The 15,732-nt window shown below is 48.0% G+C and overlaps 1 protein-coding gene across 5 annotated transcripts in view; it reads right to left on the reverse strand.

The window, feature by feature from the left end:
- Positions 1–15,732, reverse strand: part of NINL (ninein like) — a 74,413-nt gene that overhangs the window by 36,744 nt on the left and 21,937 nt on the right. For all 5 annotated transcript variants that reach the window (XM_037896378.2, XM_037896377.2, XM_043544216.1 and 2 more), the window contains exons 2-6: positions 14,234–14,438; positions 5,944–6,040; positions 3,619–3,794; positions 1,207–1,273; positions 178–368 (exon numbers count right to left, since the gene is read on the reverse strand). In XM_037896378.2, the coding sequence (XP_037752306.1) occupies positions 178–368; positions 1,207–1,273; positions 3,619–3,794; positions 5,944–6,040; positions 14,234–14,416 (714 nt within the window). In that variant the 5' untranslated portion in view covers positions 14,417–14,438. The remainder of the gene's footprint in view (positions 1–177; positions 369–1,206; positions 1,274–3,618; positions 3,795–5,943; positions 6,041–14,233; positions 14,439–15,732) is intronic.

Below are 15,732 nucleotides of genomic sequence, written 5' to 3' on the forward strand. Positions count from 1 at the left end.
GTGAATGGAGCTGCACTGACCGACACCAGCTAAGGATCTGGCTATGTTCTTGAAGCATATTTGCATGTGTCTGAAGACGTCATGATTTATTTCTGAAAGCCATTTACCCTGACGATGTGCTTTTACTAACCAGGTTGCCTTCCCAATGGACTCATTTCCATGCCGCCCCCAACTCACCTCCTGCTCCAGCTCTTTGAGCCCAATATTCTTACAGACCGTCGCCAGCTCGCACTTGCTGAGGTAGCCGGTGTTCCCTACATCCAGTTCTTCCCAGATGCCCCGAATCTGACCCTCTGTCATATCAAAGCAAGGGCTGTCTGTCTGCCGGGGGCTGTCAAATAGGTCAGGATTCCAGGTGCTCGTTTGGCCTAAAATTATTAACCATGTATCAGTTACACTAACAGAGATACTACTGTTCCTAATGAGCATGTGGGCCCACCAGGAAGAGCTCACGACAGGTCTGACTCAACTCCCACTGTACTCAACGGGAGTGTCTCCCCTGACATCAGTGGGAGCTAGATGGGGCCCTCTAAGTATTGTTCCATGGCACTATTTTAAAACCTCAATTTTCGGCAAAGAAAAGCTTCGTCCTTAGGACCCTATATTCTAAAGATCAGGTGTGTTTATAGGGAGAACATTTATTTTTTAAAACCTACAAATTTCTTATCAGGGATCTTAAATCAGATGCTTCTGATTCAACTCCAAACTTTGCCAAAGAAAATTCTCTGGCCACAGATCACATGTTTGTTGGGAGCACCAAAGATATTGAAGCTAAAAGGTGATTGGGATTAAATTTTGGATTAGACTAGAAAGGTGTCGTAACCTTAATTAGAGAGATCCTCATTTCTCATCGATTCTGGGCTCCCTAATTAAATAGCAGGAGTTCATCTTGGATATTTTTAGAACATTAATAGGGCAGCTGTAGGAAGAATTGAAGCCTGGCAAAGCTCACTGCACTTCAGATCACCACAGCATCACCTCGAACAGAGTTGTGTCTACAAGCAAAGTACGATGTTCGTCTTTTCTAAACCAATGCTGCAAAAAGGAGCCCCCCCAACAGATCTTCCTGAGGACGGGAATAAAACGTAGGGTCAGCTCTTCAGCTGGCATAACTGGATTTCTAGTCACAAAGGATCTGGGCCATAAACATTCAGAAAGCCTGTTAACCCCAAAAGCATTTTACACAGAGGAGCACTGATTTTCTACCTTGTGCCGCGAACATTTCATTCTGTGGTTCTTTAGCACTTTCCACTTCTTCATCTGATTTAAGGCTCTGCAGAAACAATGTATGAACAGGATTAAGTATCACAGAGAAATTCTGGTGGGTGGAATAATGGTTTGTGATATTAGGGTAAGTGAAAAGGGCTGACATGAGTCATCGGAGACTGTCAACTGTTTAAAATCCCTATTATCAAATACAAAATGATCGTTCATCTTATTTTTAGCTGTACATTTAATATGCAAAGTCTTGATTATAATTTATCTGTAACATCATAATTCCACAACCCTACACATTCACCAAAGAAAGATCAGGTTATTAACTCACTGTTTTGTGTTACTTATCCAGTACTAAAGGATGTTACACTGACCAGTTCTACAACCTCTGGACAAGATTATCAAGAGCAACTAGTAATTTTGGGACTCAATTATTGGGATCCCATTTCATTAAAGACACGTCTGATTTTCAGAAGGACTGAGCACCAGCTCTCTGAAGAGCCAGCCCTATATTATTTGTCTTCCCTAGGTGCTTATATGGCCCCCATCACTACAGCATCCAGCCTTTAATGTGTTTATCCTCATCACCCTGGGGCAGGGTGACGATCCCCCTTGTATGGGTGGGAACTGAGGCACAGAGAGGGTAAGTGACTGGCCCAAGGTCACACCAGGAGTCTGCAACAGAGCTGGGAATTGAACCTGGGTCTCCCAAGTCCCAGCAGCACGTAACCACTGGGCAACTCTTCGTCTGTTATGTTAAGGTGCCCTGGGAGGGGTTCACAAATGACTGGTCACTTGGTTCCCGTGGGGTAAGACAGAGGGGAACACACAGGGGCATTTTAAAAGAAAGTAGTGTTCGATGAATGCTCTTTGAAAAGCCGTCAATTGTTTTTTCCCTACACACGAGCCAGTCTCTGCTGATCTGTCTTTTTTTTTTTTTTTAACTTAAAAAATTGTTAAGGCAACTTACAAGAATGGCAGATGTAACAGTGGGACGTGAAGAATGCAACAACAAAGAACAAAACCATTCTTCTAAAAGGAAATCAGACACCAGAGCAAAACAACTAAGCAAAGGGCCCTGAGTCTGCCCCCAGCAGGGCTCGGGGCGGGGGGGAGGGAGAGGCACTGCGTGCAGGGATCCACCCATGCAGGGCAGCCTGCAGGACTGGGGCCAAGCCATGGAGCTGCATTTTTGGACCAGCAGGGGAGCTGCTCTGCCCACTCAGCCATGGGGGAGGGTAACATTTGTTTTCTCTCAAAATAGTTTTCTGTCCAAGGATGAATTTGTTCACGTTCTCCTTGCCCTGTATTTTTATTTTAAGAGAGAACGGTCTCGTGAAGCAGCATGTTCTAAGCAGCATGATATAAGCAATCTACATTTCTTTTCTTAGACTCTGTTTATATTTTCTTTAAAAATAATGCATCCAGTTGACTCATCATCTGTTTTTCATTAACCAGAGCTCTCCCTGGAGACCGCACAAGCAATGATAACCCGCATTCTCAACCCCATGCCGATCCTCCTGTCCCACAAAGAGGGGCAAAGCTACTGTCCATTAAATGGGTTTTGAAGCACGACGTCCATATGGGGGTCCTAGGTGCGATAGTTTAACTTACTTAGAACCCCTGTTAATAGCTCTTACAGGGTGGCCTGCTCTTGCTTTAATTGTTATTTGTATCACAGAAGCACCTTCAGGGCACCACTGGAGTAGGTAGGTAGCAAGAGACAGCCTCTGCCCGAACAGCTGACATCCTACAGGGACAGGAGAGGGGCGGGAGGGAAAACGGAGGCCCTGAGAGTAGAAGGGACCTGAGCCCCACTCCAGTGCCCTGTGACTTCTATGGACGTGGGGTAGGGCGCAGCGAGACAGCCAAGTTGGAATGTCCCTGACTTTTGTCCATTATCTTTCCAGCTGGGGACACTTCATGAATCGCGTAAATGTTTTTCCAATAAATTTTATTTCCTTCCATTTAATTCATTGTACAAAAGGGGGAATCTCTTCCCACAGGGGTAACCAGAATTTGGTAACCATAGGGGTGACCAAAACCAGCGGTACGGTACTGCTGTCTGGCTGTGGGCTCTGGGGGACAGGGACTGTGTGCAGACTCTGCCATGCACAATAGGCTCCCAGGGTGCCCCACCAATGTCCAAATGGCACCTGTATCAACTCTGCCTGGTACCTGTGAAGCATTCTTCCTACGACCCGCTCTAGCATTGGGCTTTGTAATCCATGCTATCCCAATGCAGATCGGCACTTCTTAAGGATTGCCACAGGTAACCATTCAGAACAGGTTAGACCACCATGAATGCGGCCTTCTGTTTAAACATTACTTGCAATCAAGCAAGAAGGCTGAGTTAAATCTGGCCAGCCTGCTCCAAGGAGCGGGGGAATGAGTCATTCCTACCTCCGCACTCTCCAGAGATGCCGAGCGTCTCAGCTGACTTTTCACACTGGCTTTAACTTGCTGATCTTGTAAATACTTGGTGGTTTCCACCTCGGTTTCTTGGAGCTCTGGCTTCGTCCAGCGGCCATACCACTTAGCCCCATTCACGTACTTGGGCTTGACATCATCTGGGACAGCTAGGTGGGAAAAAAATCAATCTCAGTCTGGGACACACACATGTCTAGACAAATTTCTTTTCAAACTCTGCTGCTTATTTAAAACCAAAAAAGACCGTGCTGCTCAGACTGAGAATACAGAGAGCTCCTAGCACAGCGACTTTCACTGCGGAACTACAGCATTGCTCCCTTGCTCTCTCTAAAGGCCAAATAGCTTTCTGTTTGGACACACAAATCACAGATCCACAGAGAGAACGGCCAGTCTGAAGAGTGACTCACTCTGCCCTCTCCCCCATTAGGATTCATACGCGTACCAACTAAACAGAAAGAGTTCCCCTTTTCCGCTCTTATTTAAGCAGCAATGAGCTTTGAGTAATGGTGTCCCTGATCACATCATCATGTGCAGGGACCAAACCAGGGACCTCAGGATCTTAAAACAGGCGTCTATTGCCTGAGCCAAAGGACCACTTGTTATCATGTAAGCAGGTAGCAAACTCGAACCTCGGTACGTGGTGTAACCAGAGGCAGTCAAAGTGTAGGGTACGCAAGACAAATTGTAGCGGCTGATATTTGCTGAACTCCAGCTGTGCCTGTGTGCTCCAGTATTCTAGCTTTCTGGGTCCTCACTTAGCCCTCACCACTGCAGCGCCCAAAAGCTTCACAATGGTTTTTATTTGGACAGCACCCAGTGAGGTAGGGAAGGACAGTCCCCACCTGTCAAAGGGAGAAGTGAAGCACAGGGTAGATTAAGCGACTGGCCCAAGGTCATGCAGGAAGTTTGGGGCAGAGCTGGGAACTGAAGCCTGTCTCCCCAGTTCTGTGCCCTACCCCCGAGGCCATTCTCCCGGCCCTATTACAAGAGTATTCCAGCGTTTGAAGGATCAAGTGATCCAGAGATTCGCAGGCCCGAAGGGACCAATGTGACCATCTAGTCTGACCTTCTGTCTAACTAACACAGGCCAGACAACTGCCCCCAGCAATTCCTGCTTCCAGCCCACCACTTCTAGACATAACCTTTTCCCCCATTCTAAACAATCCTAGCTCTAATGCGCTGTTTGGGAGAGCATCAAAGCTCATGTCCTGCTGGGCTCCACCAGTCTCACACACCGTGGGCCCGTTGCCCACTGTACAAGTGTATGGGACGGTGTACGTCCAGTCCTGCCTCAATGAGACAAAATGAGGAATAGCTGGGCATGCTAATGTGACACGTACAGCTAAAGCTGTGACTCTTCCATGACCCTGCTGCATCCCTGGCCTCCCCAGAAAGGACACACCTGGGCAGGTGGCCGGGTACCGACAGAGGCTATTTGTCTGGAAAAGCCCAATACTGAAGCGATGAGTGGGATTTAACAATCCTGAATTAACCCTTTTGTTGCTAGCCCTCACTTTGCTGAAGTTGCCAAGTCACTCAGTGCAAAATTCACACCCCACCCGGCCACAAAGCATAACAAACAATTAAAAAACTGCCTGTCTTAGGTACTGATCTGGTCCCATTGCCTCTGTCTTGAGCACTGGTGCAACCTCTACTAGGCTGCTGTGGCATCCATAATTCAAGAAGGATGCTGATAAATTGGAGAGAGTTCAGAGCAGAGCCCTGACAACCATTATAAGGCATGTTTTCCAATCTTTTAGTGAAAGACTCAAGAAGCTCAATCTACTTGGCTTATCAAAGACAGAAGTAAGGGGTGACATGATCATTCAGATCCCACCTGGGGATCAGAAATTGGATAATAAAAGGGATATTCAGTCGAGAAGACAAAGGTCTAACAAGCTCCACCAGCTAGAAGTTGAAGCTAGACAAATCCAGTCACACTAGATGATCACAGTGGTCCCTTAAGATCTAGGAAGGACCTAGTGTGGTATCTGAGCACCTCGCAGTGTTCAATGTATTTACCCTCAGCACCCCGGGCAGGTAGGGCAGTGCTGTGATCCCCGTCTTACAGACAGGGAACTGGGGCACAGAGAGACCTGCCCAAGGTCACATGGGAAGTCCGTGCCAGAGCAGGGAATCAAACCCACAACTCTCTCATTCCAGGCCAGTGCCCTAACCACGGGACCATCCTTCCTCTCTGTCTTGGCAATTTGTCAATGCACCAGCAGGTAAGGCTTTCAACTGGCAGCAGAAGCAGAGGGAAAAAACTGAACAACCAGCTGCAAAGTCTCCCAGCACCTGGTTCCAAGTAGCTGCTCTCCTCGTCGGAAATGCCCAGGTCAATGTTGGAGGACAGCACTGCCACGAAACCTTCTTTAAACTCTTCAAAGTTTACCTAGTGGAGACAGGAAAAGATGCTGAACACGCACATCGGGCCTCCCATCAGACACCTGGGGCGGTCACTAGTACTCAGTTCAGCCTCACAAGCCTCATTTCGCGCTTCTGCTGGGAGCCTGCTATGTGCAGAAGCAATGCGCTGTCCTCCTCCATCGCTCAGAGATAAGCTGGGGGGTTCGCCTCGGCTATTGCAGTGTCTGATAGGAGACGTTGGGTGCGGACCGCTAGAAATCTTACACTGCACTGTCTGGGACCTGCAGCCTGGGTTCTGCTGGCTTACTCTGCCTTGGACATCCATTACCAGGCTACTGGAACTCAGTCTGCTGGATAATAACTAGCCCGTCTTCTTCTCAAGGGCCACGTCTACACTAAGGAAAAATGGGGTGTTTTTAAACACATGCTAGTGAACAGGAGCTAACATCTTAATGCAGACAAGGCAGAGGGCAGTTTTAACATGCATTAGCTGGTCACGGTAAGCCCTGGGGGAGTCAAGGGTTTATCCTGGACAGGTATCCTGCTAGAACTACCACTTGACATGTCTACACTAGGATGTTAACATGTTGGCTAGCACACCTTTTCCCTAATGAAGCCAACACCGAAGGAAAACTACAATGCGACATATACAGACAACAGGGTCTGATCCTGACTGAGCCTCGGAGGCATTACCACAATACACGTAGCAGTATATAATACAGACAACTAAATACTGCCTGAAGCTAGAGTACGTAAGCAGAACCTGGTATTTTCTGTGGACCCTGCTGACAATTCACCCTCTACTGCCTGTTGTACTCCAGATTCGCAGCTTTCAGCCCTTGAGGCTGAGAACGAAACATTCCCAACGTGAATTACTGCTAGACCATCTCAGAAGCAAACAGCTTGAAACAGGACTTCTGAGAAGCATTCACTGACCCATCTATCTAAAGGGAATGTTAATACGTATGTTCTACACTGATTATTTAAGAGGTTAATAGAGCACACTATTTCACCTCTGGTCATTTTAGTAGAAGCATTTAGGTAGCGTACTTCCATCGTGGTTAGATGCAGTAACAAATACGGGCACATCTAGTTGCTGGAACACAGAACTAGCTATTCAGCTCTTTCCCTTCAGTCCAATCCCCACAAACATGGCAGGTCCCCTCTATCCTTGCAGTTTTTTAAAATGCATTTTGTTCGCATCAGAGCATCCCTTTGTTCTCAGAGATCTCACTCCTGATCGTGTTCAAATATGCATGCAATTAAAGTAAAACAGAAGACACTCGTTGACGTACTTGGAGAGAGAGAGAGAGAAAAACTGTGAGAGAGGTCAACTAAATTCATAGAATCATAAACATGTTGGGCTGGAAGGGACTTCAAGACACCATGGATTCCAGACCCCTGCATGGAGGCCGGGCCAAGTAACCCAACACCCTCTTGGCAGGGCTTTGTCCAACCGGTTCTTAAAAACCTCCAGTGACGGGGATTCCCCAGCCTCCCTTGGAAGCCTGTTCCAGAGCGTAACTGCCATAAATAGTTAGAGAGTTTTTCCTGGTAGCTAACCTAAACCTCCCCAGTTTCCTGTCTTGGGATGTTGCAGATTAAGCCCATTACTTCTTGTCCTACCTTTAGTGGACATGGGGAACAACTGGTCACCGTCTGCTGTATAATGGCCCTCAACATCTTTGAAGACTGGTATCAGGTCCCCCCTCACTCTTCTTTTCTCAAAACTAAACGTGTTCAGTGTTTTTAACCTTTCCTCATAGCTCAAGTTTTCTAAACCTTTGATCATATTTCTCTCTCCAATTTATCCACCTCCTTCCTGGAGTGCGCTGCCCAGAATTGGACACAGCGCTCCAGCTGAGGCCTCCCCAGTGCTGAGTAGAGCAGGACAGTGACCTCCTGTGTCTTACATACCAGACACAGGACTGATCCCTGCAGGACTCCACTAGATATGCCCTCCCAGTTCGACAGTGAGCCATTAATAAATACTCTGATTCTTTTAACTAGTTGTGCACCCACCTCAAAGTAATTTCATCTAGACATTTCCCTAGTTTGCTTGTGGGACTGCATCAGACACCTTACTAAACTCAAAATATAACATATCTACTGCTTCTCCCCTATCCACTAGGCCAATAACCCTGTCAAAGAAGGAAATTAGGTTGGTTTGGCATGATTGGTTCTTAACAAATTCCTACTGGCTATTCCTTATAACCTTATTATCCTCTAGGTGCTCACAAATTGTCTGTTTATTTGTTCTGGTACCTTTCCAGAGATCAGAGTTAAGATGACTGGTCTGTAATTCCAGGTGTGCACTTTGTTCCCCTTTTTAAAGCTAGGTACTAAGTTTGCCCTTCTCCAGTCCTCTGGGACCTCACCCACCCCCAGTGAGTTCCTCAAGATAATTGCCAACAGTTCCAAGATTAGGAACCAGCTGAAACAAACTACCCTAGGATGAATTTCATCAGGCCCCGCCAACTCAAATATATCTAACTCAACTAAATATTCTTTAATCTGTTCTCTCCCTATTTTGGCTTGTGTTCCTTCTCCCTTGTTAATATTAATTGTGTTGAGTGTCTGGTCGCTGTTAACCTTTTCGGTGACAACTGAAGCAAAATAATGATTAGACACCTCAGCCTTCTTGACATCGTCAGTCATTAGCTCTCCTTCCCCACTAAGTAGAGGACCTAACACTTTCCTTCATCTTTCTCTCACTCCTAATGTATTTAAAGTACCTCTTCTTGCCTTTTATGACCCTTGCTTGGCGTAACTCACTTTGTGCCTTAGCCTTTCTGATTTTGTCCCTACATGCTTGTGCTAGTCTTTTGTACTCCTCCTTAGCAATTCATCCACGTTTCCACTTTTTGTAGAATTCCTTTCTGATTCTCAGGTCATTAAAGAACTCCTAATGGTACCATACTGGCCTCTTACTATTCTTTCTACCTTTGTTTCACCTCAGGTTAGCTTGCGATTGTGCCTTTAATATTGTCTCTTTGAGAAACTGCCACCTCTCCTGAACTCCTTTATCCCTTAGATTTTCTTCCCAGGAGACCTTACCTACCAGTTCTCCGAGTTTGTTAAAGGCTGCTTTTTTGAAGTCCATTATCCTTATTCTGCTGCTCTCACTCCTTCCTTTCCTCAGAATCATGAAATATATCATTTTATGATCACTTCCGTTCTAATTAAATAATAATCAGTTTATAGCAATGTCTTTTCTGCTGATAAAAGCAGAAATTGCATTTGTTTCCTTGAACTGAACAGCGAGCAAATGAATGTAATCAAAAGTTTTGCAATCATTTAAAAAAAAAAAAACCACCAAAACCAGGATGTGATATCACTGTTTAGCTATCTTTCCTCTCACAGTCCTCGGGGCAGGCAAATCAAGTCAGTGGCTTTGGAATGTTACTTTTCAGAAGCTGAGATAATTAGCCAACCAGAAGTTAACAATTTTGCTTACAATGATTTGGGGATATCTATAAAAAGGGAAAACACCAACAATCACCCAACAACTGCAGGAAAGTTCGGAAGCACAGATTTTTTTACAGACAAAAAACTTAAAAAATCCAAAAACCTTACCCCAAACCTATCAAAAGGTTCACAAGCCTGGGACCTATTTAAAATAGTACCAGACCGATTTATGGTTCCGCACTGAAACCATGAAAGCTGCAGTTCATCTGAGCTTTAGGTTTGTTTGAACTCAAGAGTGAAACTCAGGGGACACAAACTCATGTAAACCAACACTGAAAGCCAGTTTGTACTACCTCCTGCAAAAAGAAAACCCTAGGGTAAAATCGTGACCCCACTGAAGTTAATGGGAGCTGTAGCATGGACTTCAAACAGGTCAGGCTATCGCCCAGAGTTGGGCCCAGCTGTAGCTGGGCCCTACACTATCTGACTCTCCTTTTAATCTGTACCGGGGAAGCTGGCCTAGCCTGCCTAGCACCACCAGCACTCAGAAAACCATGTGGTGTGTGTGTACCTGTCCGTCCATTATGTACAAACTGGGGGGGCTGATGCCACAGTTAAAACTCCGTCTGAAATGTCCTGAGAATAGGAATAGAAATTACTAGTTTTCTCTCTGGTGAGGTGGCCTTTCACTGTGAAACTACACAGTGTCACAGCTTATTTGCCCTAGATAGAATGGTGTATCTATGCAGTTTTGGTTTTCACCCATTTTTAATAGGAAGGGTTTCAGATCGGTTTCTTATTGAGCTTGGCCTGTGGCAGCTTCATCATTTTTTGTCCGGTCATCTCATCTGAAAAGCAGGGCTTCTAACAAAAACTGGGCGAGGGATTCGTTTGGAGGAGATCTTCACTTTTGTTAAATAAACGCTGGGTAACGTCCCTTCATTTCATTCATCAGGCCTGAAAAGGAGCATGCCAGCAGAGCAGACACATAAAATCTTTGCCTCGGGATAAAGTCTTCTCTGTCAGCAGCTCAGACCCATGCCCCTCTCACAAACAGCCCCTCCCCCCCTTCCTCGGACCAGCCCTCCTCCTCGGCTTAAAAAAATTGAAAACCAAGGAAATTTAGGCAGAAAAAACTTTGTAGTGAAGCAGCCGAGCTTGCCCTCCCCATCCCGCCAGCCCACACACCATACTTGACACAAGACTACAGAAGCAAGGAAATGAGACATTAGGCCACCAAACCGTACATAACCCTGGCTCCTTGTCCTGCTGTCTCAGCCTTCACCACACTGACTGTTCTGTCTCCGGGCAACAGGAATGGCTCCCACGGGGAGCTGCTCTCCATCCTGCCTGCAGAGCCCGCGCTACCATAGCGCTTGGAGAGCAGGAAGAAGAGCTCCAGCTGGAGACCGGTTTTACAGAAGCAAACCTAGCATCACGGGACCGCTGTTCGTTTATGCCAGCGCCCACGAGACATGAGGTGTTTCCAGCCATTCAAGGACAGACAGCCCCTGGGCCCGAGGAGCTCACGCCAAGGATGAACAGATTAGGGGAAGGGGAATAGGGATTTCTTTTATATAAATCTGCTAGATTTGCTGTAGGCAGCATGACAGAAGCAGGACTTTAACAGGGACTTAAATGCACCCAGTGTAGGGCCCCCTCCACACCACCAACACAGGTGGAAATCAGGACATCGCTTCAAAACCATGTGAAGTGGGGACAGCAAGGAGGGAGAAGAGAACAGACAGATTTGGGGGAGCTGGAAGGGCTCAAGAACTACAACAGGTGGGAAGGGAAGGAGAGAAGACACAAACAACAAGAGAGACAGACAGACAAAACGTACAGGCAAAGGTCAACTCTGCCAGAGCCGTGTGTCAGTCAGTTCTGAGGAAGGAGGGTCTGTCTCAGGAACAGGCAGGAGCTGGCTCCGAGAGCCTGAATCACCTCACGCAGAGGCAGAAAACAAGGCGAAGTGATGCACACAGGACGGCCTCATTTCTTGCATTAAGTTGCTCCTAAACTGCACCCCCTTTTCTAGTGTCTCTCAGGGACACCGCTCCCCCGCCGGCTATGCCCCAGAGGTTCACAGCCTCCAGCATACATATATCACCCTGGCGCCTCCGCTCCCGCATCTCACTACACCCTGAGCACAGGCGTAGGTGGAAGGAATGTATAGCTGCCACGCGGAAACCCAGAGGCCTGGAACACACCGAGCTTTTCCCTGCCAACTTGCTGCAGAAGCCAGACTTCTGACTCCTGTATTTCCCCTCAGTGAAACACCAGTGTCTCTGCACATGATTGCAGGGGAGTGTGACTGACTGCTGGATGGCAATCTACTGCCATTCATAAATTGACTGGACCCATGTAGTTTAATGACGCTTTTGTCAGCATGAAAAATACAGCACAGCATTTTAATCACAAGAAAACAGTGGGAGAAGTGGATTTTTTTTTGGGGGGGGGGGGGGGGGGGGGGGGGGGGGAGGGGACGTTCCACTTACCCCAATATAAAGCAATCTGCTCTTTTTGCTTCTCCCTCCCTCTCCCCACAAGAGTTCCAACAATTGCAATTCTTTAGCCGAGCTAACATGATGCTCTAGAGAGGGCCTGATCCAAAGCCCACTGGAGTCAATAAAGCAACGTCCATTAACGTCAATGGGCTTTGGATCAGGCCCATAGGGACTGTCCCAGATCCACTGGGAACTAGTGGCTTCAATTCTAAAGAGATCAGAGTTACAGTACTCTGCGATCCTCTCCTCTTCCCAAGCCAGACAGTGCTGAAGGAGAACATAGGTGGGAGCAGGGAGCGGACGCCTCATTCACACTGGTTGCACTGGTTTAGTTAAATTGCTGCAATCCCGTGTGGACACTCATATTGGTTTGAGGAGCTACTTTTGCTTGAGCTTAACTGGCTCATGATCAAGTCGTAATTGACTCAGCCAGGTTTGTACTGATTTATGAGTCCTTCCACGCAGCCTTTTGTACTGGGCTAGATAAACTGATGGTAAGATTCCATTTTAAGGCCTCATCTACACTGCAAAGTTTTACCGGCATAACTATGTCGGCTAGGAACCCCCTGCCCCAGCCAACAGAGAAAGTTTTACCGGCATAACTATGTCGGCTAGGAACCCCCTGTCCCAGCCAACAGAGCTATGCCAGCAAAACCCCCAGTGTAACCACAACTAGACCAGCAGAAGAGTGCTTCTGTCGCATACCTAACATCCTTTGGGGAGATGGGTAGCTATGTGGGGAGAACTCCTCCTATGGGCTTATGCTGCATTTCCCCTGGCGGGGGCTCTGCCAGCCTAGCTATGTAGCCTATGGTCCGTAGAATAGACAAGCCCTTAGGAAAACCAGTATAACTCTATGTGTAGACAAACCCCAGTACTCCTCCCACCAGCACTGCCCCAACAGGGCCGGCTAGAAGAGCAGCAGTGGATCTGAACTGGTGTGAGCTGGAACGGCAGGGCTGTTACAGGCAGGAGCAGCTGGGTCACAGATGCCATGTGCAGCAAGGCCAGAGACACAAGCCATCTTTCCCCCATCTCGTCTCCCACTGGGCCCAGTACTGGAAGCTACAGAGGAAGGTGTAAGAACCACACACTAGGCACATGTGGCGTAATCAGCCCCCATGGAAGACTCAAACCAATACCTAATAGTTAGTGACTGGCTTAAACCCGGCAGAATGAGGTTTTATTTCCCTCCTGAAAATTCCCCATGTGCACTCACGCTCTCAACACAGGAGCAAGGGGACTACTAAGGGCAATGAACCTGAAAAACAACAGATTTAACATGAAAGTCACCACTCTTTCCGCATGATACGTGATAAGCCTGTGGAACTGTATGCCACAAGGTATCATGGAGGTCAAGAGCTTAGCAGGACTCAGACGGGATCAGACATGTTAATCAATAGCAAGAACATGGTGGCGCTGCAGTGGAAAAGGTTTTCCGAAAAGCATATAGAAGTTTCCTCATCTGCCTGCTCCAAAGCTCTCGCACCGTCCCCTGAAGCAGCTAGCGCAAGGCACTAGCGGAGACAAGATTAGATGGACCCCAAGTATGATCCAGCCTGGCAGTTCCTCTCAGGTGCTACCACGATGGGAGCTAGGTTCCATTCACACAGGGCGTGAGCAGCAGAAGGCTCCTGGCTCCAGTGGGATTTTCTGGAAAATCCGCCTATTGAACCCCCTCCATTCCAAGGCAGGCAAACTTCAGGACTGGCTGTGGGGCTCACTCCAACCCCACCAGCTGCAGGAGTCCCTGGAGCTGCCAGTGCCCCCTCCTCCCCACGCAGCCAAGCACCATGGTGAACAGTCAGATGAGCAGTCAGGTAAGGAACTTCTCTCATTGAGACAATCCACTGTTGGGATAAAGGCATCCGCACTTTCGCCTGGGTCCCACAAAAACAGACGTTAATGTTTCTAAAACCAGAAGAGCTGGGACAAAGCCATTAAATAATACAGGGCCCAACCCAGCCCAAGTGCTTTCCAGCAGCATGTGACCTACACAGTCAACCTAACCGCACAGTTATGCTATTAATAGCCAACAAGCTTTTTATTCTGCCTCTTTTAAGTCAGTTTACTGCATTTCACCTACAGACCCCGCCAGCAGTTATACAGTCCTGGGTCCAGAGCCTGAATTCGTGTCCGTCAGTACGTAGCTCCGGCATTTAGGTACAGATAGACCGGTACTAATCTGTGGTATTTAAGAACTTTCTGAGTTTCATTTATTTATTTTCACATTCTCTTTGAAAGAAATTAACCTTTGCACAGTGGCATGTGTAACCACATTCAGGTCGCATGCAGCTACTCACCCTGGCAAAGTGGTCGCGTCCCAGGAGAGTTTGCAGAAGTACTGGCAGCTGCCTCTCCAGATGGAGCTTGCGGCACAGCTCTGTCAGCTCCTCTTTGTCCAGATACCCAGTGCCCGTGGTATCGCAGCTGTTATAAACATCCTGGAGCTGGGACACGTACTTGTTCTCCGCTGCCTCGCCCATCCCACAGCAGACTGCAGCCAACCTGATGGGAGTCAGCAAGGGGAGCGGAATGAGCAAGCCTTGCAAACGTGAGGCATTCAAATGAAAGGTTTTGATCCACTCCTGCTACCCATCTGGCCCCACAGAACCAGCCACCCCAAAGCAACATTCTGCCCTAGAAAATCTTGGAGATTTATCACAGCAAGAAACACTCGGCTGTTTCTAGATGACAGCGACCCAGATTCTCCACCGGAAACCTCGCAGGTGCGAACACGGAGGAGAAGAAACCACTTTACCTCTGCAACAGCCGTGCACGGGACTTGAAACACTCGGAACAGCACAAAAATGGGATCTAAACCTCCCCTTGCCCCGCACAGCTCGCGGATGAAATGCCTGGGACAGGAGATCGCAGCGCTGGTAGTGGCTGGTGCCCTCAGATCTCCTGTGCCAGAGATTTCATCCACAGACTGTGGCGAACTCTGATGGTGACACAGGGGAAGGGGAAACTCTGGTCCCATTGTCCCACTGTTCAGACAGCTTGGTCTCAGAATAATCCAGGCTCCACGTACTCAGCAGCGTGCTGGACTTCGCAGCCAGGAGAGCCACTGGCACAGAGAAGCAAGACAGCAGCCTGTGACTTCCCTACCCCACCTCATGCCGCCACGCAGGAGACCCAAGACAGTGAAAACACAGAACATGTGTTGCCCAGACCCGCAAGGTTCCAGTGCCCCTGAGGGCAGCAGTCACCACTGGCCAACTCACAGAGCATTCACGGTGACCACCCGGTGAGAGGAGGGGGAGCGCCACACAGCCCCTCTTCTCGTCAGAGGAGAGGCACTGCAATGGTGTGATGGTGGCCACACGGCTGATTCAGGCGGGAAATCGGATAAAATGGCAGCCACACAACAGGACAGGGACTAGGATCCCCACTGAGACTGGCCGTTAGGCTGAAGCCAGGCAGGACAGCAAGGGAAAGCACAACACCACAGGAGGAACGAAAACCATGAAGGGCTCTAGGGGCCACAATGGACACCTTGGACTGTGCCCAGATAGGAGAGTCTCTGTTTAAATGCTCCCTTGGTGAAACACCCTGCAGCCGGAAGGCACCTCATTCCGCATCACTGGAGTTATCACAGCGTAGCTTCGAGAAACAGCTTGCTCTCTTCCCTTACCTAGGCCTTGTCCACACTACAAATTGTGCCGGTTTAACCAAGCCAGCGTAGTTACAGCGATAAAACCCCCAACCATGGACCAAGCGATTCTGGTACAAAGATACATACAACTGCATACGGCCATTCTCCTTCCTGTGCGAGGACAAGCTATACACGTTCAAGGCA

Source organism: Chelonia mydas, chromosome 3 (genome assembly GCF_015237465.2).
Source record: "Chelonia mydas isolate rCheMyd1 chromosome 3, rCheMyd1.pri.v2, whole genome shotgun sequence".
Taxonomy (NCBI): Eukaryota; Metazoa; Chordata; order Testudines; family Cheloniidae; genus Chelonia; species Chelonia mydas.